The following is a 26836-nucleotide window of genomic DNA, read 5'->3' as shown; positions in this document are numbered from 1 at the left end:
TCTGTTAGTGACTCCCAGTATCAATAAAAACAGACTGGGAGGTAGAGCCTTTAGTTACCGGGTTCCTCTACTGTGGAACCAGCATCTCTCCATGGGTCAGAGAGGCAGACACTTTAACTACGTTTAAGTCCAGGCTTAAGACCTTCCTCTATGACAGAGCCTTCAGTTAGGACTGGTTCAGGTAGCTCTGAACCATTGATAGCTATGCTGCTACAGGCTTAGACTGCTGGGGACACATCAGGTTACATGGAGCCCTCCTCTCCTCTCCCCTCCTCTCCTCTCCTCTCCCCCTCTCTCCTCCTCTCCTCCCTGCACATTTTTGGAACTCTCATTACCATTACTTGTTGCACTTTGTAGTTTGGCCTTGGTGTCTCGCAGTCTCTCTGTGTTTCCACAGATCCACCAGAGCCCCAACCGCCGCCTGCATCGCCCCCCCCCCTTATTCCCTACTGTTACACCGGCCTGCGCTCCCCTTCCATGAACCAGTCTGCCATCCAGTCCCCCATCAAGCTGGCTTGCTCTCCCTGCCTCCCCTTCCATGAACCAGTCCACCATCCAGTCCCCCATCAAGCTGGCTTGCTCTCCCTGCCTCCCCTACCAGAAGCTTCCTTCTTCAGCTGTTATTAACATTTCCATGTTTCCCACATTCTGCATTGTAAACTGTTTTCTTGTCTGTACCAACATCTACTGCACGTCTGTCCGTCCTGGGTGAGGGATCCCTCCTCTGTTGCTCACCCTGAGGTTTCTCAGATTTTTCCCTGTTCAAGGTTTTCTATGGAGTTTTTCCTCAGTCGATGTGAGGGTCTAAGGGCAGAGGATGTTGTTATGATGCCATGTGAAGCCCTTTGAGACAAACTGCTTGTGAAAACGGGCTCTACAAATAAAATTGCCTTGCCTTGCCATTTAGGCCAAAAACTCATTTTCATCAAAGAATGATGCAGACCATTATCTTAATAGGGTGACGACATGTCATATCATACTATTAACAGTCAGCTGCCAGACCAAATACTTAATTGTCCAGCATGTCAGTACCCACTGACCTGTGTTCAGGCAGAGACTTCTGGGATGTCCTTACTTCCTGCTCGTCTACCCTATTAAACTGAAAAGTGCAATTCTTGTTTATCATCACATTATTTTCTATGAGCTTTAGATCATCAGAATCAGTATTGTCCATATTCTACCTTAGTATATCCACCTTATTTATGACGAAATCATTAAAATGATTTGCTATATCAGATAGTTGGGTCAGAAATGTGACTTCAGATTCCACAAAGGAAACCCCACCAGTTGTCCTTCTCTCCATTATTTCATTAAGGGTTTTCCAGAGTTCCTTACCATCTTGGTTTACAGCATTTTATTCTTTGCATGTAATATTCTTTTTTCATTGATCTATTTGGTTTTGTAACCTGGTTTCAAAGTAGACATTACTTATACTGTCCTCCACTAATCCAGACTTTACTAATGTAGTTTTGGCTTTATCTCTTTGTCTAGTCTACAGCCTACATTCAGCCTTCAATCTCTGTCCAGTCTTCAGTCCCTGTCCGGTCTTCAGTCTACATCCAACCTTTAGTTTCCATTCAGCCTGTTGTCTACATCCAGCCTTCAGTCTAAATCAAGGCTTCAGTACATATCCAGTCTTCAGTGTACATCCAGTCCTCAGACTACAACCAGCCTTCAATCATTGAGTTGTCAGTCACCACCAGCCTTCAGTCTATGTCCAGCCATCAGTCTACATCCAGTCTTCAGTCTATGTCCAGCCATCAGTCTACATCCAGTCTTCAGTCTATGTCCAGCCATCAGTCTACATCCAGTCTTCAGTCTATGTCCAGCCATCAGTCTACATCCAGTCTTCAGTCTAAGTCTAGCCTTTGTATGCATTCGGTCTTCAGTCTACACCCAGTCCTCAGTATGTATCCACAGTTTAGTCTTTGTTCAGCCTTCAGTCTAAGTCAAGCATCAGTCTATATACAGCCTTCAGTAAGCATCCAGTCTTCGGTCTATGTCCAGTCTGTGTCAAGATAAGCTTGATTTTCTCTGATTCTATCATCATTGTTACCAGACAATTAGTTGTTGATTTTCTCTGCATTCATTCAACCCTGTGTATTAATGAGGTTCACTGTCAGAGATGGAGGCTGAATTTATATTAGTGTGGAACTCATCAGTCAAATATTCAAAATGCCTTAACAGTGTTTCAACTCTAACCAGGTGGAGGAACTCACTGACAAGCAATCTGACCAATCACCTTTGTCCAGGGATTTCTCCAAGACCATGATAGTTGGTCGGCCATACTCAAAAGTCACAGTGATGTCATCGACTACCTCCAGGCTCTTATTCCAGGACAGCGTGATGTTGGCCACAAGTGGTTCAGGGTAAGTGGACCATGTGACTGTTTGCCAGTAGGTAATGAGTCCGCCCCTCTCCCTGTCTCCCATCAGCTGAGGAGGGTGAGACAGATCAGGGCTTGATGCATCACACTCATCACTGCAAAGATACGGGTTCTCCTGCAAATAGAAAGGCAGACAGAATAATCAGGCTGGCAGAGAGACAGTCAGTAAGAAAGCGACATGGTCAGACAGGCTCTTCATCATGGGTGTGATCAAATGATCAGGTGAAAAAAGCCTTTGGTAAACTTGAAACATCTGAAGGTTTGGTTCTTTTCGACTGTCTTCACTTCACTGATCACAACCCGGGAACTCCTGGTCTCTGACAGAGTTATTGATGGACCATTAGTGATCAATGATTGTGACTGAAGCTCTATGTGTGTCCCACTAACATACATGTGTGAGGGATGAACTTGAGTGAAATGAGTCACAGCTTTAATCTGACTTGATCTGCTGTTGCCAACTGTCACACCACAGATTAACTGTCAGTTACCACAGTAACTCACAACAGCTGACACCTTTAACCCCTCTTACGGTGGGGCATGGTGTTACAGGTTTATTGACTATCAGATGCTGGCGTAACCATCACACATCCGCTGTGTTGAAATGATTCTCATGTGATGGATACTTGGCACACTCAGATTCTTGTGATCGATCATAAAAAGCATTTGAACAACTAACAGTTTCGTCATGGAAAAGACGATTCGTGTGGTTTCACCTTAGCCATCATGAGTGCATTTTCACTCTCTTCACCACATTCCTCTCTTTCCTCCTGTATGTGTCATACACAAACCATACTTATACGTGTTACTAACTCCTCTTCTTCGCCCCTCATCCCAGATCCTGGTGCTGCTGGAGGAGGCTCCAGACCTGAAGAGGCTCCAGCTGCCACCCGTACCTCCACCTGCTCATGTCCCCGTCTGTCCATCAGTCGCTCCTCCTTTCTCTCTCTCTTTATCTCTGTCCCTCTCTTTCCCTCTGTCTCTCTGTCTTCCTCCATTCTCTGTCTTTGTCTCTGTCCATCAGTCTCTCCTCCTCTCTCTCTTTATCTTTGTCCCTCTCTTTCCCTCTGTCTCTCTGCCTTCCTCCATTCTCTGTCTTTGTCTCTGTCCACCAGTCTCTCCTCCTCTCTCTCTTTATCTTTGTCCCTCTCTTTCCCTCTGTCTCTCTGTCTTCCTCCATTCTCTGTCTTTGTCTCTGTCCATCAGTCTCTCCTCCTCTCTCTCTTTATCTTTGTCCCTCTCTTTCCCTCTGTCTCTCTGTCTTCCTCCATTCTCTGTCTTTGTCTCTGTCCACCAGTCTCTCCTCCTTTCTCTCTCTCTTTATCTCTGTCCCTCTCTTTCCTTCTGTCTCTCTGTCTTCCTCCATTCTCTGTCTTTGTCTCTGTCCATCAGTCTCTCCTCCTTTCTCTCCCTCTTTATCTCTGTCCCTCTCTCTCCTTCTGTCTCTCTGTCCTCCTCCATTCTCTGTCTTTGTCTCTGTCCATCAGTCTCTCCTCCTGTCTCTCCCTCTTTATCTCTGTCCCTCTCTTTCCTTCTGTCTCTCTGTCTTCCTCCATTCTCTGTCTTTGTCTCTGTCCATCAGTCTCTCCTCCTCTCTCTCTTTATCTTTGTCCCTCTCTTTCCTTCTGTCTCTCTGTCTTCCTCCATTCTCTGTCTTTGTCTCTGTCCACCAGTCTCTCCTCCTTTCTCTCTCTCTTTATCTCTGTCCCTCTCTCTCCTTCTGTCTCTCTGTCCTCCTCCATTCTCTGTCTTTGTCTCTGTCCTTCTCTCCTGCTCTCTCTCCGTCCCCACTGATCCTGGATCTGCTCCACCTTCCTGCTGGTAAAGGAAGGTTCTGGTGGCTGCTGTTGCAGGATGTGCTGCTGATGGAGAATTGTTGGGTGGAGGTTCATTGAAGGAGGGAGGTGCTGGACCTGCTCTACTTGGACAGAGTCAGGACAGAACTTTGGTTGGGGTTTGGTGACACACTAATAAACCTGACTTGACAATCTCACGTGCTCTTGGTGAAGGCACTCAGACCTTTTGATTGACACATCCAGGGCATGTAATTTTATGTTCATTCATTCATGTCATCAAGTGAGTTTGTGTTTATTAAACCTCATATTTTCAATGTAAGTTAAAAGCTAAAGAGGCTGCTGGTGATTATAACATTTATCAATTATTCACATGAAGTGACTTTGAGTTTCCCAAAGGAACAATTACACAGACAGCAGGACTCTGTGTGTGTGTGTGTGTGTGTGCACGTTTGTGAGCATGTTACTGCCTGCAGGACTCACATGTTTCAAATGAGCTTCAGAGTGAATCTCCTGACATTTACAAAGTGAGGTGATTTGTTCAGTCTCCTCAGCTTTCTGAGCATCGCATCTTTACAGCGTAAAACACACTGATGTTGCTGTGTGATTCAGTACTAATACACACAAACAAGAAGAAGTTGTTGTGTCACAGAGATTCTAAAGTCCTGCTATCAATGATAAATAAATGCATAAGTAAAAATTTTAAAATGACTGTCCCAATAAGAAAAAAATAACAATGTTTTATATAAAAAACATCCATCCATTGTCTTCCGCATATTCCTGTTAAGGGTCGGGGGGGGGGGGCCTGGAGCCTATCACAGCGTCTACGGGCGAGAAGCGGGGTTCACCCTGGACAGGTCACCAGTCCATGGCAGGGCCAACACATAGAGACAGACAACCATTGGCTCTCCCAGCCACGCCTACGGTCAATTTAGAGTCTGGATTAACCTGGTCCCTCTTGATGTCTTTGGACTGTGGAGGAAGCTGGAGTACCAGAGAGAACCCAGCAGGAACAATAATAATAATTAATTATTTTCTCATGATTTGTTCAGAGTTACCCTTGGAAATTAGAAAAATTAAGACGCAACAGAGACGCCATTCATAGAGAAAAATAACCAACCATGACCATGACTTACCCATGCCGGTACCTAATCGTTTGACATCTGCTTTACCATCCACGCTGCTACATTGGAGATATTACGATACCATTCTGTCCTGCCTGATATAGATACTGATACCTTGACTTCAAGTGTCTGCTTATACCAAGTACTGATCTGATGCCAGTGCATCAAAAATAGCAATATAAAGTATCTTTGTATACGATTTTTTAAAAAGTTGGGTATTAACAACTGCATGTGTTTTTACATGAAAACAAGGTTCATGACAAATTCAAGTCTGGTTTTAGAAAAGGACACAGCACCAAAGAGGGCTTGTGAATGTCGTCAATGATCTCAACGTGAGCTTTGATAACATAACAGCTTCCATTCCTACACTGCTTGATCTCACAGCTGCCTTAGATCCAGTTCATCACAATATTTTTTATTAGACCACCTTGACAACTGGATTGTCCCCTCAGGGAGGCTCTATCATGGTAGTATACTTGTCAGACAGACAAAAGCTATTTTGTCACTAATGCTGACTATGTCTTGAGCAAACCTGACATCCTCTGTGGTGTTCCACAGGGTTCCATTCTTGGTCCTTATTGTTCAGTCTGAACAATCTGCTGCTTGGAAAAAATATCTACGATTATACCATCTGTGATCATGGAGTTAATCTTCATTTTGATGCTGACGCCATTCAGCTATACTTTTCTGTGGTACCAGATGACCCAACTGCTGTCAGTCCTCTGATAAATTGTCTGTCTCATAAACAAGCTTGCGCTCCTCAACTTTAGGCCACCACTGCCTGCTTGCTCTACCCCCAACCCCATAAAAAGCAAGCACTTGGGTCTCACCAGTGTACAGAAACGTTCAGGTGGATTTCCACAGGTGATTCCGGGGGGATCAACTCGAATCTGCATCATTTCCTTCATGTTTGAGGGTGGTGGCTGGCAGGCGTAGAATTCCCATCCTGGACCCGCCTCTGAGCCTTGCAGAGAGCGACACATGTCAAACTGTCCACTGGTAGTCTGACAGTGGCCTGCTGCTGACAACAGGAGGAGGACTAGGAGGAGAATGAGGAGGAGGCAGGACATGGAGGCTTGTCTTCACACGAACAGGAAGTTCCTCAGGTATTCAGGGGTCGGGCTATGCTAGCCTGCATGTCAAGTTTATCTCTATTGGACTTCCCACAGCCAGGTGATGGTCACTGACACCAGGTAGGTACCACCATATCTCAATGGTATTCTTGGTCACCAAGTGGCAGCAAAACTTGTCCTGAAGATGCTCCACACACAACTGGTCACCTGTCAATCATTGCAATCAATAATCAATAAATCAAGCTTTGCAACAAGTTGATATGTCAAGTGGAGCAATTCACACCTCTCAATAGTGTTTTGATGTGGCTACTGGAGCCTCCAGGGAAATAAAGTTTGAGAGAAATATTGCAGATGTTCCTGTTTGTTTGTTATTGTTTGTTTATTTGTGTCTGAGCACAGACTCAGAGACTTCAGCTCCTTTATTAAAAGACTGACGCGTTGCCTGTTTCTTTTCTGGGAGGAGTAAACAATTACAAGTATTTATGGTCCTTAAATTAGGGACTTTCAGTTTGTTGAGTGTGTACTTGTACTTAAGTAGTCATCAGTACTGCAGAGAAGCACATTATCTGCTCTTGAAATTAAACATAAATGCTGCAGCAGATTTGTTTACTGTGACCAAGAAAAAAAATAGAGGACGAGTGTCCACAGACCGACCTGACAGCAATTTAACAGCAATGTTCTCTGTCTCTCACCCATCCATCTGTCAGTCCTGTCAGTCTCAGTCACTCACCTTTCTGTTTCTCATTCACTCCCCTATCTCTCACTCGCTCACCTCTCAGTCACTCAGCTGTCTGTTACTCACCAGTCTGTTTCTAATACTCACCTGTCTATCTCACTTGTCTGTCTCTCAGTCACTCGCCGGTCTATCTCTCACTTGTCCATTTCTCAGTAAACCACCTCTCACTTACTCACTTGTCTCTCAGTCACTTACCTGTCTGTTTTTCTTCAGACTGACATGCAAGATTGAGAAATGAAAAAACATCAGATCTTCTTTCTGCTCCTCTTCTCTTGTGTCTTGCCTTTCTTCACCTGAAAACTTGTTCTGTCTTTTCTTTCTCCTTCTTCTCCTCCTTGATTGATCCCTCCCTTTGTAAACTCCTCCCCTTCTTGTTATCTTTTCCTCCTAAGCTCCTTCTGTCTCATCCTCTTTATTCCTTCTTTCTGATCTTCTTCTCGTCTTCCCATATAACTTTGTTCATCTCTCTTAATTCGTAGCATTTCAACTGACTCTTACTTCTGTCTCATCCCTCTGCATGTCCTTCTCTCTCTCCTTTTCTCTCCCCCTCTCTCCTCCCTCCCTGTCTCCTTTGAATCAGCTTTATTGACACAGGTCCTGTTGGTGAAAGGGGTTTTTCCTTTCAGACCTTGTGAGTTTACAGTTTTATTTGAAGACACGATTGTCTGATATGAATAAATAAATAAATAATTGATTAATTAATTAAATCGATTAACCCATAAATAATCTCTCCATCCCTCCCTCCATGTTCCCCCTCTTCTCCTGTTCAGGGTGGTGGGGGTGGAGCCTATCCCAGCAGCCTTCCCCCTGGACAGGTCACCAGTCCATGGCAGGGCCAACACATAGAGACAGACAACCATTGGCTCTCCCAGCCACGCCTACGGTCAATTTAGAGTCTGGATTAACCTGGTCCCTCTTGATGTCTTTGGACTGTGGAGGAAGCTGGAGTACCAGAGAGAACCCAGCAGGAACAGGGAGAACATGGAGACTCACCCAGAAAGACCCCGTGCTGCAGCCGGGGCTCCACCCACAACCTTCTTGCTGGGGGGCCACAGGGAGGACCACTGCTCCACCGTGGCGCCCGTTCTTAAATAATATCAGCAATAATTTTGATTTTGTTCAGTCCAACTGCGGTTTCCGTTTGCCCTCAGAAATTTGTAACTACTTATTTCGCTATTAAATTGTATGTGGAACACACTATGAAAATCCTAGCTTTGTTTTAAATGGACCTCGTGTGTGTGTGTGTGTGTTTTTTTTTTGGATGAACCTCATTTGTTTCCAACTTTTTTCCGAGCAATGTGACGCCATCACTGGGCGACAGCAGCGGCTCCACAACGACAAGATGGCGGACGCGGTAGCAGTCGGGGTAAACTTGGACGCTTTCTCTCATGCCATTAATGGGATCCAAGCGCTCCGCTCCAGCGTTAGCCGTGTATTTGAGTCTCTGAAGGACGGCATGAAGAACCGGGAGACCCTTGAGGGCCGAGAGAAGCAGTTCATCGCCGAGTTCCAGGATAACCTCCAGGCGGTCAACAGAGATCTGAAGTGAGTGGACTGCCCAGACTGCGTCCAGGTTGTTAAATATGAGTTTTGTTCATGAACGTGAACACGACATGTATTCATCGCACGGTGCCTCATCACGGAATGGGTGGTTATGGTAAAACCAGCTGTATATATACGTTTGTCCCTAAATGCACCTGACTAAACATCAGTAAACTGCCTTTATTTCACAGCGAGAACCCTCAACCCTAACCCTCACCCTGCTTGTAGTTTTGTGGATGTTCTGCAGTGACAATGATAGTTGAAAGACTGAAGCTCTCATCAGGTGAAGGACCACGATACAGAAAATGTTGAGGCTAAAGAGAAATGGAGCTACAGTTGATGTAACCATATTGACCATGTCTTCCTGTTACTGGAAGGAGTTGGCAAGATGTCCAAAACCTTACACAGACCCCCTTAACCCCCCTAACGAGAAAAAAAGATTGGTGCCAGACTAGTACCCCCTTTGAGGACTCAGTTTTTTCATTGTCTTCTCTAGTGTTGTTTATCACACATTAATGTGAAGTAATTAATATCAATTAATGCTTTTTAAATCTAGACACTAGTGTCCTCTCGATGCCGCCATGTTGGGTGCTATGGTGAAGTTCCTCATGTCTCAGATTTGAGATTGATCAGTTACATTTAAAATACCACAGTTACCTGCATCTAACTGGGATAGGTAGAGTGCAGTTTTTGTTCTGTAATTCTTACATTCACAGTTGCAGATGTTTGTTATTTTTCCTTAGTTGCATTTTTTTCTGACTTCAGATTTAGGTTTGAGAGGCTAGCTACCTGTTGATATATTCTTATCACTGTAGGCTTTTTCTGTGTTTCTGATAGGGACATGTTGGTGGTGGCCTTGATGTCACATGCTGGTCCGCAGGTCATGTGACATCAAGGCCAAGAACATCTCTCTCTCTCTCTCTCTCTCTCTCCCTCCTGTGTTTCTGTGTCTACCAGTGAGTTGGAGCGTCTTAGCAGTCTGGTCGGTCGCCCCTCTGAGTCTCATCCTCTTCATAACAGTGGCCTGCTCAGTCTGGATCCGGTTCAGGACAAAACTCCTCTGTATTCACAGTTGCTGCAGGCCTACAAATGGTCCAATAAGGTAAAATAGCTCATATGGTTACATGCTAACTCACAGCTGCTACAGCTAACGTGAACTATGCAAGAGTCCTGCTGACTCTTGCTTCTTCTCCTGTCTTTGATCTGAAACCAGCTGAGTCTCTAAGATCAGAGGACCATCAACAGATTGTGTGGTTGTGGTTGTTTTTTTGCCATGACAACCACAACCACTATCTCATCCACCTGCGGTTGCTGTATGTGTCACACCTTGTGTCTGATCAAATTATTCACAGTGAGTGTGATGACATCTCTGTGTACACCTGCCAGGGCTCTAGATGAACTTTTGCACTGGTCGCTCTGGTGCTACCAGCTTTCTCTGTTGGTCGCACAAGCAGATGATTTGGTTGCATCCTTGTTTTGTGTTTCAACGCCATGGTGTTTGTCAATTACCTTAATTTACTTCTCTCAGTGAAACTTTGACTATACCTTCAAACTTGACGTCCACAGCCCTGCCTGCTATAAAGATCCATCCTGATGTGATTCGATCACCAGAGGTTAGCTCTGCTGCGTGTATTCACACTTGCTGTAACATGCAACTCCATGTGTGTCTCCTGTGATCAGATCTCACCTGCCCTTGCAGTATGCAAATTATTACAAAGTACTTCCATTTCCAGCATTTTATATAGTGAATTTACCTGTGGAAGGTTGTATTTAATCCAGACAGCACGTGCCATGTCATTCAGAAAGAGACGAGACATGTTCATTGTTGCTTTGGATCTTGTAGATCAGGGATTCCCAAAGTGTGGTGAGCTGCCACTAGGGGGTGTGTGAGATTAAAAAATGTGATGGCAGTTGGGAGTGTCCTTTACGTGGGATTTTCCCAAACAATGAAGACGTGTAATTAAACATTATTAGGATTTCCTTTGTAAAATTTAAAATCAAAACTGACAATTAATAAACAAATGCAGGCTATTGAAAATGCACTTAATTTTTAGATTTAACGTAGAAGGTTGTCCTCTATGCACTGTAGTTGCACAAAAAGTTCAGGAACAGATGTTGTAGATCAACTCATCAACTCTGTCCTTCACTGACATTTTTAATATTAAAAGAATTTTACTCTTGGATGATGCTGAATGTTTGAGTGCGGGGAGAGACAGAGAGATTAGCTGGTGGAGACTTTCACTCTTTCATTCGAGTGTGAGTGGCTCAGCCAGCAACACTTTCCTCTTGGTTATCAGTTGGAAATCAAAAAAGCAGGAAAGTGAGAAATCACAGTGATGGTATTTCCTGACATTTTGTCCATGTCTTCTGACAGTCGAGTGAAGAGCAGGCTTGAGCTGTCAACTAATCACCTGGTGATGAGTTGGGTCAGATGGCGAGGAGGCCTCTGGATAGACCTTTAAAACTTAAATGACTATTTCGGGTTAACTGTGAATGTGCAGATGGTGTCCCTGTTTGTATGGCCTTCAACTCTCACCTCTGGCAGAGCTTTTCTGGCATTCCTGTAGAGATGGGGATTGAACCAAAGTGGTCAATGTTCAAAGCTTCCATTGATGAAGCTGCAACTCGGAGCTGTGGCTTCAAATTCCTATGGGCCTCAAGGGGTGGTAACCCCTGGAATCTCCTGGTGGACACCATTGGTCAGAGAAGCTGTCCAACTGAAGAAGAAGGCTTTTTGAGATATATTATTCCAGGGGACCAGAGGCAGTTGCATGGTACTGATGGGCCTGTGGGAAAGCGTTCTTGGCTGTGACTTAGGCAAAACAGCGGGTGTCGGAGGAGTTTGGAGAAGGACTTTTAGGTTGCACCGAAGCCCTTCTGGAAAACCATCAGGCACTGAAGTGGAGGAAAGTGGGGGACTATCCAAGGTGTGTACAGAAGGGAGGGGACACTGTTGACCTCAAATGTGGAAGGAGCACTTTAAAGAACTGCTGAACCTGACTGGCCCTCCCTCCATACCAGCAGAGGCAGAGCTAGAGAATGATTGTGGATCAATGTCAGTTTCCCTGGTAAAAGTCATTGAAATAGTCAAACAACTCCACAGTGGCAAAGGCCCAGGCATTGATGAGATTTGTCCAGAAATGTTGAAGGCTCTGGACCTTTAGGGGCTGTCTTAGTTGAGACACCTCTTCAAAATCATGTGGAGGTCAGGGCAGTACCAAAGGGGTGGCAGACTGGGGTGATGGTTCCATCTTCAAGAAGGGGGACAAGAGAGTGTGTGCCAATTACAAAGGTATCACACTACCCTGCCCTCTTGGGAAAGTTTAATGAAGATCCTGGAGAGGAGGGTTTGGCCGATAGTTAAACTTCAGATTGAAGAGGAACAATGCTGATTCCGTCCTTGCTGTTGAAAACACGGCCACCTTTTCACTTGCAAGGGTCCTTGAGGGGGCCTTGGAGTTTCCTTATGCGGATTTCATGTGTTCGGTGTATTTGGAGACCAGGCTCACAGTGCAAAGCAGAAGTTGTGCACAAGTTATGGGCTTTGGTCTCCACCAAGGTTGTGCCTTGTCACCTGTCCTGTTTTTGATTTTCATGAACAGGCTTTCCAGGTACAGTCATGGTTGTGGGGGGTGGCAATTCAGTGGGCTGAGGATTGGATTGCTGCTCTTTGCAGATGATGTGGTTCTGCTGGCCTCATCAGGCTGCGACCGACATCTCTCACTGGATCAGTTTTTTTTAAAGATAATATTTTATTGAAATTATCAAAACCTGTGGAACAAAACTCACATGACAGCAAAGGGCAGACAGCATGGTGAGCAGGCATACGTATCACATGGATGACACGATACTCAGATTACACAGTTACAATAATTTACATGGAGCAGGGAGGACACAACCGATGCAGATCAGCAAAATACATAAATAAATGAAAATCAGACACTTTTTCTCACCATGGTTACCTCAATCGCTCCCTAAGTAAAAGCAGTCTTGTCCAAATCGAGACTCACTGCTTGATGTATGTGTTGTTGGACGGTGTGCAAAACTGTGGGAGGTGTAGCCTGTCGACAGTTAGGGAGAGTAAATCATAGAAAATAATTTTAAAAAGGCATGATGAATGAAAAAAGATAAAAAGCATGAGCAAGAGTGCATAATAATGACAATAAAAATCATCATCATTTTAATCAGCTTTTCTCACTATCAGATGTTGTAACCCTACAGCACTGTTCACATGCTCAGTGGGAGTATTTCCACCCACCCGCAAGTCATAAACTGAAGATTGCTCCTTCAGTTTGGCCATGGACACCTTCACACCACTGAAAGAATGTGGCCCAGACCCAGACCAGCTCCCAATGTGGTTTAAGATCAGATCTCAGGACATATTGAGGCTGTTGACAGCTGTCATTAAGGCTGACCACTTGTAGGATACCAGATGTACATAGGGCTGGTTTCAAAGGTGTGTGTGTGTGTGTGTGTGTGTGTGTGTGTGTGTGTGTGTGTGTGTGTGTGTGTGTGTGTAGTTGCAGTATCATGCAGGTCTGGCCTCCAGTTTATTGAATCAACAGTCACTCAAACGATCAGCCAATCAAATGGGAGCCTCGGCCAAGCGACGACCTAAAGTCCAACCCAGTACACTGGTTCTTCCTCCTCAGTGAGTCCCAGAGTTCCTTCATGTTGATGCTGATATATGCTACTGATAGCTTGATAACGCTTTACCCCAGAGCTTTACTTACATGTGGACATTGTAAATTAACTATGACTAACTAGAAATGGATCAACATCAGGAATTAGGGGGGCAAGGACCCATTCAGACAAACCATTTAGGGCTGTAATCTCCCAGTCGACTGTTCGATTTACTAGTCCAGACGTCCTGGCTCGACCCAAATTCTGATTGGTCGATTTTTTTGCCACGTTAATTTCATCAGGAGCAAAGTACCAAAGCTCCCCTGTTTCACAGATAACAATCTATCTTTGAACACCCCCTTGTTTTGCTATTTTGGACTCGCCCGACCCGTTAGAGACAGACAGACTGAAGAGGACTAGAAGGCCCACGTCTGGTGGTTTGATGAATGTCTATTTAGTGTTGAGGGTTTCATTCCAAGTCAGTCCTCGTCCCCCACGTCAAAGACGTCTGCAGCGTGGCAGCATTTCATGAAAACAGATCATGGAAATAAGTCGAATGCAAAGTTTGCCAGCACCAGTTTTCATGTCACAGCTCCACTACAAACACGACGTGTCCCCTAGAAACGGTGAGCTAACGTGTCCACCTGAGGTTGCCCGTCAGTTTTGAGTACATGAACACATCAGAATTGACAGTTCAGTGTTTTAGTCTAATAATTGTTTTGTTTTACTTGTAAAAATTCTTTCCGAGGACTTGCCTTTTGTGTTTGAGAGTAAAGTTTTAAGTCTGAGCTCCTGTGTTCAGTCTGGCTCTGTCAGGACCAGCGATGGCGTCGCTCAGTTCTTACAACCTGACACAAACAATTGTCTCAATGTTCCTCAGCAGGTTTGTGCTGGAAGTTGACACAGTAGAGTTTTCATGTATAAAATGAGTCGATTTTTAGTCCAAATTTGAGGGCTTCAGTCGACCAAGAGTTTCTTTGGTTGATTACAGCCCTAAAACCATCATGCATCATAATTTAATCCCACTGCTAAATTTGCCGAATGTTTGGTCTGAAACCACCGTAAATCACCACTCAACTCTGTTCAAGTCCAAAGGGGATGACCTGAATGTTGTGATTGTCCATCATGACGTAGTTTGACTCACAAAAACTTTTTGTTTATAGGTACGTAGATGATGTCATCTCGCGTATTGGACGCATGTTTCCTGACATGACCATTGAACTGTTCAGACCCAACGGGACATCTGCAGTCCTGCTGGTACTCTCTCCCTCTCTCTCTCTAGCAAAGCAGTTATAGTTGTATATGTGTGTAGGTACACATGCACTAAGTGTAGACCAGCTGGCCCCTCTGGGAGGGGTGAGTGTAGAGTCTAGAGTGAGTCTAGACAAGGGAACCCCTACAACTGGATCTCTATTGTCTTCTCAGGTAACCCTGGGGAAGGTTTTGAAGGCGATCGTTGTGATGCGTTCTCTGTTCATCGACAGAACCGTTGTCCGAGGGTTCCATGAGAATGTTTACAACGAAGATGGAAAGGTTAGTGGTGTTAGATGACAGCTAACCGTTGATGCCTCACACCTGTTTCCATGGTAACAAGGGTACTCTGTGTCTTTCCTCAGTTGGACATCTGGACTAAGTCTCAGTACCAGGTGTTCCAGAAGGTAAGGCGAATGTCCTTCAAATGATAACCTCCACTCCTTAGCTGTGTGTGCAGTACTCTGACTGTGTGTTGTTGCTAGGTAACGGACCACGCCACCACAGCCTTGCTGCATTACCAGCTGCCCCAGATGCCTGACGTTGTTGTTCGATCATTTATGGTGATGTTTTTATCATTAACATTCCATCAGTAACCTGATCAATCACTCATCTCTGATCAATAACCTGATCCATACCTGGCCCTGTTCAGACGTGGTTGCGGAGCTACATTAAGCTCTTCCAGTCGCCATGTCAGCGCTGTGGTCATTTCCTGCAGGATGGACTTCCCCCCACGTGGCGAGACTTTAGGACCCTGGAGGCGTTCCACGACACGTGCCGCATGTGAATACTCACTTCCTGTTTGTCACTTTATTGATCTGATTATTTGTCTTTGTCTCTTGTTATTACTTGAATAAATTTTGACGTATCATTTTTTAAAAATAAATAACCACTATATATTGGTGTGTTTTATTGAAAATGGGGTATTAATAGATAATTGATGAACTATCACACTATTGGATCATTATTACTCATAATATCACAACAGTGGGTGTCACTTCAGAGACGGTCAATGTCCTTTATTACTTGTTGATCTGCAGCTGGCTGCCTCATCACGAGTCACAATATCTTCTAATAAGACAATTCTCTCACAAATGAAAAACATTTTATAACAAAAATAATGCTCTCTGGTGACCTTTGACCTGCTGATACATGATTGGCCCACTGATCTTTTCCTGCTGAATAATTTGAAGGTAGAACTGCTGGGCCACCCCCACCTGATGACAGATGTTCCTGGACCAGGTGAGGTCAGTAGAGATGTGAACTCCCAGGTACTTGATGCAGCCCACTGCCAAAACCCAGCTCAGTTTTTGAGCGAGTTTGGGTGGGATTATTGTGTTCACTGAAATCGACAAACAACCTCCTTACATAGTATGTCATTGTGTAATTAAAACCTGTCCTGTTTTACCAGTTAATGCATATTTTTTAAATTACAAAATAAAATTTAAGTCTTGCGTCAATGTAGTTTTAACTGGTAAAACGCAACAAAGGTTTTTCAATCCCCGAATTTTGTCCGCAAGTTTTCTTGGGCAACGTCATTCAGGTGTCAGGTGTGTTTTACTGTGATTACTGTATGATGAAAACTAAACACTGTTGAAAGGACCAGATGGTGATGTCAATATGTTGAGCCGGAGCTGCTAAATGTTACAATGTTCTGTCTGAAGAGGAAATCAGTTCAGTTAAATCCATTGTGAAGAATGGGAATAATGGAGCATACGTAAGCGTGAGTCCGTTGGCCGTCCTCACTACCTGAGGGAGTCCTGGGACTGCTGAGGTGAGAGAGACAACACACAAGCTTTTCCTCACTTGCCATGTTTGGTCAACACCAAAAGCTGCCCTTGACCATTAACACACTTTGTTCAGAATAAGGCCTGGTGCTAATGGCATCATACTGGGGGAAACTTCTCAGCTGCAGGCCTGGAGGGCATGTAAAGGTCCAGGGTTTGATGGTGCAGGAAATCCTGGCGGACAATCTGATCCAGTCAGCAAGAGAACTTCAACACTGGAGGGATTCATTCACCAGCAAGACAATGAGCCAAAGCTACTCAGAAATGTTCTAGAGAAATCCAGCTGGAGTGGAGCAACAAAGCCCAGAGCTTAACCAGGAGAGGATTTGTGTCTGGATGTGAGAAGAGCTGTTCAGACGTGATGCAGTGATCATCTGTCGTCAATACGTGCTGTTCCTATTCAGTTGAATGCTGCCAGAGCTATGGGATGATAATTCTCTTAACTATTTACTCTACCCACTTTAACTTTTATAACAGGTGCTAATATAAAAGATACAAAACAATCAGGAGAAGAGCCATCAACCAATACACCAATAACACCTAGTGAGTAGTGTGTAGATTTTTCGAACAAGTTTTGTATGAGGGCAGACCCGCACCCCTGCTATCAGTGGATAATAGCAATAAATCACTGAGATTTGTAGTTCTATTAGGTTTCACCAATGAAAACTAGTTAGTGCTCCAGTTCTTGGCTCTCCAGACGTCAAAAACAGAGAAGGTATTAAAAGTCAGCAAACAATTTGTCACACTGGTGACTGGTGAACTTCGATCGGCTCTTATCAAGCTCATCATCTGGAGCCACGTTGATGTCTCCTCACCTGTCTTTCTATCGAGTAACAACTTCCGAAGTGTCTGCCAACATGTTTCTACTTTGATGGGTATCATGACACCCATTAATTTTCACTAGGACAATAAAATAGCTGTCTGTATTCAGGACAACTGCAAGCCAATATCCATCATCTGCTTTATGTTCTGGTCGGTCAGGGATTTATTATTGATTTAAGATAGATTATTCAGGAGAAATGCTATCATTAATGTGTGTCTGCTGCAGCAGTGGTGCACTCTGGTTTCTATCAGAGTGGAATGACACACCATTGAAGATCCATCCATCGTCATCTTCTGCTTATTCCTACTAGTAAGGGTCGCGGGGGGGCTGGAGCCTATCCCAGCATCTACGGGCGAGAGGCGGGGTTCACCCTGGACAGGTCGCCAGTCCATCACAGGGCCAACATAGAGAGACGAACAACCATTCACACTCACATTCATACCTACGGTCAATTTAGAGAATCAATCAGCCTCGTCCCCTCTTGATGTCTTTGGACAGTTGGAGGAAGCTGGAGTACCAGAGAGAACCCAGCAGGAACAGGGAGAACATGGAGACTCACACAGAAAGATCCCGTGCCCGAGCCGGGACTCGAACCCGGAACCTTCTTGCTGTGAGGCCACAGTGCTGACGACTGCACCACCGGGCAGCCCACCATTGAAGATGATACACTATATTGCCAAAAGTTTTCGCTCACCTGCCTTGACTCACATATGAGCTTTAGTGACATCGCTGTCCACAAGGATTAGGAGTGTGTTTGTGGGGATTTTTGACCGTCCTTCCAGAAGTGCATTTGTGAGGTCACACACTGATGTTGGCCGAGAAGGCCTGGCTCCCAGTCTCCGCTCTAATTCATCCCAAAGGGGTTCTACCGGGTTGAGTTCAGGACTCTGTGCAGGCCAGTCAAGGTCATCCACACCAGACTCTGCCATCCACGTCTTTATGGACCTTGCTTTGTGCACTGGTGCACAGTCATGTTGGAAGAGGAAGGGGCCGGCTCCAAACTGTTCCCACAAAGTTAGGAGCATGGAATAGTCCAAAATGTCTTTGTATGCTGAAGCATTCAGAGTTCCTTCCACTGGAACCAAGGGGCCAAGCCCAGCTCCTGAAAAACAACCCCACACCATAATCCCCCCTCCACCAAACTTTGCACTTGGCACAATGCAGTCAGACAAGTACCGTTCTCCTGGCAACCGCCAAACCCAGACTCTTCCATCAGATTGCCAGATGGAGAGGTGTGATTCGTCTCTCCAGAGAACGCGCCTCCACTGCTCTAGAGTCCAGTGGCGGCGTGCTTTATACCACTGCATCTGACGCTTTGCATTGCACCTGGTGATGTATGGCTTGGATGCAGCTGCTCGACCATGGAAACCCATTCCATGAAGCTCTCTGCGCACTGCTGTTGAGCTAATCTGAAGGCCACATGGAGTTTGGAGGTCTGCAGTGATGGACTCTGCAGAAAGTTGGCGACCTCTTTGCACTATGCGCTTCAGCATCCGCTGACCCCGCTCCGTCAGTTTAGGTGGCCTATCACTTCGTGGCTGAGTTGCTGTCGTTCCCAAACACTTCCATTTCCTTATAATACAGCTGACAGTTGACTGTGGAATATTTAGGAGTGAGGAAATGTAACGACTGGATTTGTTGCACAGGTGGCATCCTATCAGAGTTCCATGCTGGAATTCACTGAGCTCCTGAGAGCGACCATCCTTTCACAAACGTTTGTAAAGACAGTCTGCAGGCCTTGGTGCTTCATTTGTACACCTGTGGCCATGGAAGTGATTGGAACACTTGATTCCGATAATTTGGGTGGGTGAGCAAATACTTTTGGCAATATAGTGTATGTATGCTGCAGTGGAATGTTTGGAGAGACTGACTGGCAGAGTTCTGTTTGAGTTCTGTTGTCATCTAAATCAGTAGTTCTTCAATTGCATTAAACAAGTAGCAAGTAGAAGCAAACGAGCAAAGTTTAACTACAGTAGCAAAGCTTCAGCTCCAGCAGGGGGACATGTGTCCTTGTTTCTGTGACTTAAATTCAGTGAAGCAAAAGATAAACATGACCTCAAACAGACCATCTGTAACCCTGCAGTACCAAACAGTGAACTATCAGAAAAATTTAAGTCCCTGTTCTTCATTTTTGTTGTTGTAAACGAGGAACTGTAGGGGCGTGAGCATGGTGAGTTGGAAAACAGAGATAGAAAAGATGACAATGTGGGGCGCTCTGACAGTAGTGAGCATTCTGATTTGGATGCCCATAGGAATAAAGGAGATGTCAACCTCAGTGACATTGTCAAAAGCCCAGGAGACCAGAGCCACAACAGAGACTCACCCGTGCCACGGAGACGCCGAAGCACATGAATCAGATGAGTATGATGCAACTACACCATCCCACACTCTGAACCCTAAGCCGACACTCTCAGCTAAGCTCAGACACATAGCTATCCTACACACACTGATGCACGCTAAGAAACGTGGTAAAAGGAGAGTACATACAATGTGGAAGTGGCAGGCTAGTATGGACATACCAGACACACTCGGTAAAGGGGAGTTAACATATGAAGCAGTTGTCATGTCAAATGATTATGAGCGTTCTCATTTGTGTGGGTTAAAAAGGCTCAGAAGATAACAGTATGGGGACTGGAAGTATGTAAAATTACTCTTACAGTAGCTGAAAACATGGTAATTACAGTTAAGTTAAGCACAGAATTTAATCCAAGCGATGCGTATTATGTCCTTGTGCGTGTGGGGAATAACAAAAATAACACTCAATTGCAAAGGTCACTTGTGCTAAACAGGGAGGAGACTCCCGACCCTGAAATTTTAGGAGTTGTCCCACTTAGGACTGAGATAATTAATGGGAAAATAAGGGTGCACATTCCACCACAGGGGGTAGCAGACAACTTGAAGAAGCGTGATGTACGTCTCTTGGAAATCGGAGAGGTCGAAACAGGGACTGAAACGAATGTACTATGCGGTTGGATTAACAACCATAGGTGATGTAGCTATAAAGCCCACAAACATGCTTAAAACCACCTTGCCGTCAACTGTAAAAGTACCAGGTAAAGTAACACCCATAGCCACAGCCACACCGAAAGTAGTTAAACCGGTAGGGGTAACTACCCCTAAGAACGTTCTTGTAGCCACGATCCCAGCAGAGATGAGTCCAGCTCCAACTCCAGCCAAAACTTCACCAGTCACAACCGCAATTCCGTCCGCAGCCACAATTTCATCAATTCCGTCCACAACTGAAGTTCCATCAACCGTGGCCCCTAGACAAACTGCAACCATAACCTCATCAGGTAAAATCTTAACTTGGCCAGTATTTGCTAAAACTAAGACCCTCACACTTTCAACCAAAGCTACATACAAGGCTATAACCACATCGAAGCCAACCGTAACCAAATTTCTGACGGAGCTGACCGCAACTAAATCTCCAAAAGAGGTAGCTAAAATAACAACCATAGCAGAGCCAACTAAGACGTTAAGAGATACGATTTATACAGATTATGACGACTACAGTGAGTTCGAAGACCATCAGTGTACAGAAATAGCTAAACCCAACCAGAGAAGTGTAAGATCATACGCTGATGAGCGCTGGGAAGCAGCTAGCCACAATAGGTGGTATCAATGGGCCATGTTCACTGTGAAACAAATGACCACAACTGAGTGCATAATATGTTCTGAGGCACCCACAGCGCTTCCTACTGTGATACCTGAAAAATACACGCATGAAGAATGCGCGAGAGTTCAACAACATAAATGCAGGAGCGGAGAGTTTACCCCCAGATCTGATGTGGCAACCTTCTTCAGACTTCCAATGTGTGGTGTTAAGTGTAGACTCCTATACGGTTCTAGAGCTATTCACACTTACCTAGATACATGTGTAGACTGCACATTTAAACAAACGTGCGAGGAATTTTCAGTCACAACATCCCAAAATGAGCCACCCACAAATTATAAAATAGATGAAATAGCGGAATATGAATGTTTTGCCAGTGGAGGATTCACTAACACGAAAGGAGGGATTCATGTGGGTAACACAACAGTTAATTGTAAAGTAACATGGGTATTGTCTTGGTTTCCAGAGGCTAACATGAGTGATCCATTTGTAACTAGACCAGTGTGGTTTGAAAATCCCCAACCAATAAACCAAACGTGTGAGAACATAACTATGACTTTGCCTACTGTGTACCTTCTAAGTAATCAAAATTTTCCTGTAGCTGATAGCTATTGGATGTGTGGAGATAACATTGTACGTAACACAATTCCACCACGGTGGATAGGACTCTGTACATTAGTGCGACTAAAATTACCAGCAGTTGTGATGTATGATGGTATAAATGTTATCCTCGAAATTGAAGAGAAAATCGCTAAACTAAACAGACACAAAAGGCAGATCGACGATACTAACATATACACTGACGCTCTGGGTCTACCGGCCGGGATCCCAGATGAGTTTAAAGCCCAGGATGAGGTTAGAGCTGGACTGGAGTCTATACTTCCCTGGATCACCATCAATAAGGATGTTAAGTGGATAAATTACATTTACTACAATCAACAGAGGTTTGCTAACATAACGTCTGAAATACTCCATGCTTTTGGTAGTCAACTGCATGCAACTAGCGTAATGACTCAGCAAAACAGACAGGTTCTAGATTGGTTGACAGCTGATAAAGGAGGAGTTTGTCAAATGTTTGGAAAATATTGTTGTACTTTTATCCCAAATCACACAGCTCCTGATGAAATATTTTCTGTTGCTATGGACAAGTTGACTAAACTTAAACTGGAGCTTAGAGAGAGTGCTGGTAAGGGGGGAAAGATATCATGGGATTGGTTAGACCAAATTTTAGGTAAATGGGGAGCCGTTTGGGCTTAGGCAGGACTCAGTGCCTTAATAGTCTTAATGCTAGTTCTCTTTTTGACATGTTGCATCATCCCCATCGTGAAAAGACGCTGCACACGGGCTATGGACGAGCATATGATGATGACAGCTGGACTCCAATGGGCTCAAATGTTGAACATGATGACTCCCATGCAAATGGCACAAATCTGCAAGAGGGAGGCTGAGGATGGGAGAATTCCGGATTTGTTTCCCAATCCTAACTTCTTACAGGACTCTGATGATGATGGACAGAGCACAGAGTGAGGTAAAATTTACTGTCGTTTGATTAAAGGAGTGAATCGCATAGGATGATGGACTGTGGATTCGAAGTCCATTGAAGAAGGAATCCCGTGGAGCAACGGATTGTGGACTCTTAATTTGGTATAATCACATACAGTGAGACATTATTTTGGTTGAATTATGCTTTTACACATTTTTTCGCTAAAGAATTGAGATGTGAATTGTGAAGGTTCATGATGAAGGTCGCTAGCGGGGGGGCCGTAGAGGAATTTCCTGCTTAAAAACAGCCGGGCAGGTTTTCGCCTCTGCAAAATGTGAACCTAATAGGTGAATGGTAAAATCTTGTGTGTGTCTACTGTGAAGCGGACAATTTCATGTAAATATCAAATACGATATTTAAGGGGGGGTTATGTAGGGGCGTGAGTTTATGTAAGACATACGTGTCTGGAGAAAGTTTATGTAAGATATACTGGTCTCCAAGTAAACAGGGTATTGCTAGTACAAGGACTTAAGTTAAGTTCAGGTCATATGAGGACGGGAGGACTGGATGTTCCAGTAAACCTGTACCCCAGTACCTTGCCAAACAGGATGCACCTTGCTGAAGAGAAGCACGTACACACACATGAGTAATGACGTCAACGAAAGGTATAAAATGTGAATGCAAGTTGTAAGGAGAGTTCTGTCTGTATGTAAGATGTGAGGTAGTTGATCTGTGCATTAAACCCGCAAGAGGCTGTAAGATGATCCGTCGTTGAGTCTCGTTTGTCATCTCAACTTGAATGAGAGATCTGAGTTCAACTCCAACAGAACAAAATTTGAATGGGGTGAAGTACGAAACCCATATGATTTGACCAAGTTCATTTTACCTGGATGCTCTAGTGTGCCCTCCAGTGGTTAGGAGTGTTACCTCATACGGCAGTGAAGGGTGAGTGAACTGGGGGCTGGTTTAGTCTTGAACCAAAGACTGAGATTGGGTTGCAGGGGCACCCAACATCCCATGACGCCCTCAAATATAATTGAAAACGAGCAAACATAATAGGGTCTGCACCTGAAGTACCTTCAGGCTCAGGCCCTAATAAAGCTGCAAGCAGCATTGTGAGGGCCTGAGCCCTGGCCTGAATCCCAGGGTGTCCTGGTCCAGTGTGGAGGCCTTGTAGTTGAGGAGTTAGAAGCCTGAGTCTGATCAGAGAGTGGAGCAGAGCTGAGAGCTGGCCCTTTAAGAACCCCTCCCCCACTGCTCTGTCTTTGATCTGTGCTAGAGTGAGAGCAGAGCTGAGAGCTGGCCCTTTAAGAACCCCTCCCCCACTGCTCTGTCTCTGATCTGTGCTAGAGTGAGAGCAGAGCTGAGAGCTGGCCCTTTAAGAACCCCTCCCCCACTGCTCTGTCTCTGATCTGTGCTAGAGTGAGAGCAGAGCTGAGAGCTGGCCCTTTAAGAACCCCTCCCCCACTGCTCTGTCTCTGATCTGTGCAAGAGTGAGAGCAGAGCTGAGAGCTGGCCCTTTAAGAACCCCTCCCCCACTGCTCTGTCTTTGATCTGTGCTAGAGTGAGAGCAGAGCTGAGAGCTGGCCCTTTAAGAACCCCTCCCCCACTGCTCTGTCTCTGATCTGTGCTAGAGTGAGAGCAGAGCTGAGAGCTGGCCCTTTAAGAACCCCTCCCCCACTGCTCTGTCTTTGATCTGTGCTAGAGTGAGAGCAGAGCTGAGAGCTGGCCCTTTAAGAACCCCTCCCCCACTGCTCTGTCTCTGATCTGTGCTAGAGTGAGAGCAGAGCTGAGAGCTGGCCCTTTAAGAACCCCTCCCCACTGCTCTGTCTTTGATCTGTGCTAGAGTGAGAGCAGAGCTGAGAGCTGGCCCTTTAAGAACCCCTCCCCCACTGCTCTGTCTTTGATCTGTGCTAGAGTGAGAGCAGAGCTGAGAGCTGGCCCTTTAAGAACCCCTCCCCCACTGCTCTGTCTTTGATCTGTGCTAGAGTGAGAGCAGAGCTGAGAGCTGGCCCTTTAAGAACCCCTCCCCACTGCTCTGTCTCTGATCTGTGCTAGAGTGGAGAGAGAGGAGGAGCACCAGGACTGGAGTGGGACAAGAGGAAGAAGTCGGCATACGCTGGTCCAGAGGGACACAGAACACCATGTCCTTGGAGGGGTTTTTGTCAGGAATGCAGTGGTGTGGTTGGTAGAGCTGTGGGATGGATGGTGTAGACGTGAGAAGCGTTTGTTTGACAGTATGTACCCTGAGAGGACACCGTCTCCCCATAGGCTTCCATTGGAAGGGGAAACGTGTCTCCCCCACTTTGAGGGCTTGTAAAATCCAAACCCAGTAATTCAGATAAAAACTTTTAAAGATTTTTGAAGAGCAGAGTTGTGAGAGTGATGTGTGAAAGTTTGGAAGCGATAGCGTGAACACCCTAGGAGGAGATCGATTTTGTTCGGGGAGTAAAAGAAGTCCTCATTTTCACAGTTTTATCCAGTTTGTGGACATTCTGTTGTAGACAGGTGAGGGGCCAGAGTGTAGGAATTTTGCGTCTTGATGAGACGAGTCCAACGGTGTTGGTCCCATGTTTGTGGGACATTCGTGGGAGGAGTTATAGCGCTGCAAATTATCTAAAATTATCTTTTAGTTGTGTGGCTCCCTAGGTGGCGCTATTGACTTTTGTGGTGTTTTTTTTTTTATTAGATTAGTGAATGTTTAGCCAGACCGGACAAGTGTGCGGAATTTCAGCGAATTTCAGGGGGTGAAATTAGATGATGCTCATATTGGGCGCTCATTGACAGCAAGAACAGTCCAGGACCAGGTTTTGAATGGTGTGGATGTGAAAACCGGCTCCGGGCCGTCTGGCCCAGCTGCCTCATGGGGGGGGGCTGGGACACTGTTTAGTGTGTGTTTGTAGTGTTTTAGTGCTGCTGATGTGTTGATCTGCCGAGCAAACATATTAGGGCCTGAGCCCTAATAATAATGTATGTGTAAATATTATGGCTAGGTTTAGTGTTCCTAAACCATCATCCTCCACAGTGGCACACCCCCAAGGCTGCATCCTCAGCCCACTGCTCTACACAACTGCAGAGTTCACTACCAAAACAACCTTTTCGTAAAGCTCACAGTCAACACAGCAGTGGCCAGGCTGATCATCCATGGAGACGAGTCAGCATACAGGCTGGTGGACGAAATGGGTAAGTGGTGCAGAGAGAGCAACTTCATCAACATCAGCAAAACATAAGAGACAATTGTGGATTTCCACATGTCTGGCACTACCTCCCATCCTATTGTGATAAACAGACCAGTTGTGGAGATGTTTGCTCCTCCAGGTCCCTCAGGGTACACCTCACAACACCTTCACTTCCTGGGGAAACTAAATAAGACATTGTTTATTCTACAGTTGTGCAGTGAAGAGCAAGGCAACCTCCTGCATCACTTTGTGGAATGCTAGCTGCACAGAGGCAGAGGATGTGGTATTGCAGAGGGGCAAAGTCTGCACAAAGGACCATCAAATGTAGCTGACCAACCACCTCAGATATTTATACCAGCAGATGCAGGGACAAGGCAACATGCATCATTAGAGACCCACCCTGCAATGTTTGTCATCCTGCCCTCAGGCAGGAGGCTACACAGTATCCCTGCAAGAACCTCAAGAATGAAGAACAGTTTCTTCTGCTTCCTCAGTGCAGCCTTCCACACAAAAGATCATGTCATTGTTTGAGATCATCCCGAAAACTGTTTTGCCATCTCAGGCTTGGCTCTCACCTGAGCTCAGTTCTACCGACCTGCAAGAACCATGTCTCCTGTGACAAGCATATTTCCGTATCCACTAATGGGAAGAACAGAGAACCACAGGGGTCAGTTCTTGGCCCTCACCTCTTGCCTCTGCGCCACCACTGCCAAGCTGACGACACAGCTTTATGTGTCCTTTAAGACAGATGGTCCTTCCCACATGATGAATTTAGGGGCCTGCTTGTCTGCAGTGAAAAACTGCATGTAACTTCCTGCTCTTCAACTCAGATAAATGCAGGTCATTGGCCACACCCACATACACCAGTTTGATCACATGACAGTTGTTCTGGACAACTGTGTGATCTCCCAGAGCTCAGCAGTCAGGAGTCTTGGTGCTCTCTTAGATCTTACCCTCTATTGGTCCACCCATTAAAGAAGTCACCAGGATGACCTTCCTCCACCTGCGTGACATCACTATAATCAGGTGGTTTCCCTCCAGGGCAATGCTGAGCTACGGACTCATGCTCACATTTCATCCATCCATGTTCCCCCTCTTCTCCTGTTGAGGGTGGTGGGGGTGGAGCCTATCCCAGCAGCCTTCCCCCTGGACAGGTCACCAGTCCATGGCAGGGCCAACACATAGAGACAGACAACCATTGGCTCTCCCAGCCACGCCTACGGTCAATTTAGAGTCTGGATTAACCTGGTCCCTCTTGATGTCTTTGGACTGTGGAGGAAGCTGGAGTACCAGAGAGAACCCAGCAGGAACAGGGAGAACATGGAGACTCACACAGAAAGACCCCGTGCTGCAGCCGGGGCTCCACCCACAACCTTCTTGCTGGGGGGCCACAGTGAGGACCACTACTCCACCGGGCTGCCCAACT

General features: G+C 45.5%; 2 protein-coding genes across 5 annotated transcripts in view; one reads left to right on the top strand and one right to left on the bottom strand.

Moving 5' to 3' along the window:
- ntng2a (netrin g2a) overlaps positions 1–7666 on the bottom strand; it is a 29492-nt gene extending 21826 nt beyond the window's left edge. For 2 of the 4 annotated variants that reach the window (XM_086205546.1, XM_086205547.1), the window contains exons 1-3: positions 7305–7666; positions 6131–6580; positions 2243–2501 (exon numbers count right to left, since the gene is read on the bottom strand). In XM_086205546.1, the coding sequence (XP_086061672.1) occupies positions 2243–2501; positions 6131–6370 (499 nt within the window). In that variant the 5' untranslated portion in view covers positions 6371–6580; positions 7305–7666. The remainder of the gene's footprint in view (positions 1–2242; positions 2502–6130; positions 6581–7304) is intronic. The other 2 variants (XM_086205548.1, XM_086205550.1) reach the window with 2 other exon arrangements.
- Positions 7667–8394: 728 nt separating this feature from the next.
- Positions 8395–15414, top strand: med27 (mediator complex subunit 27). The gene is made up of 8 exons (XM_086205545.1): positions 8395–8654; positions 9609–9753; positions 13172–13302; positions 14438–14531; positions 14700–14807; positions 14891–14932; positions 15011–15088; positions 15178–15414. Exons 1-8 carry the CDS (start codon positions 8452–8454, stop codon positions 15310–15312), a joined length of 936 nt encoding a protein of 311 aa, XP_086061671.1. The 5' UTR covers positions 8395–8451; the 3' UTR covers positions 15313–15414.
- The last annotated feature ends 11422 nt before the right edge of the window (positions 15415–26836 follow it).

The sequence above is a fragment of the Aulostomus chinensis genome, chromosome 6 (genome assembly GCF_037954235.1).
Source record: "Aulostomus chinensis isolate RoL2024-O1b breed Wild chromosome 6, RoL_Achi_v1.0, whole genome shotgun sequence".
Lineage (NCBI taxonomy): Eukaryota > Metazoa > Chordata > Actinopteri > Syngnathiformes > Aulostomidae > Aulostomus > Aulostomus chinensis.
This window is presented reverse-complemented; position numbering and strand designations above follow the sequence as displayed.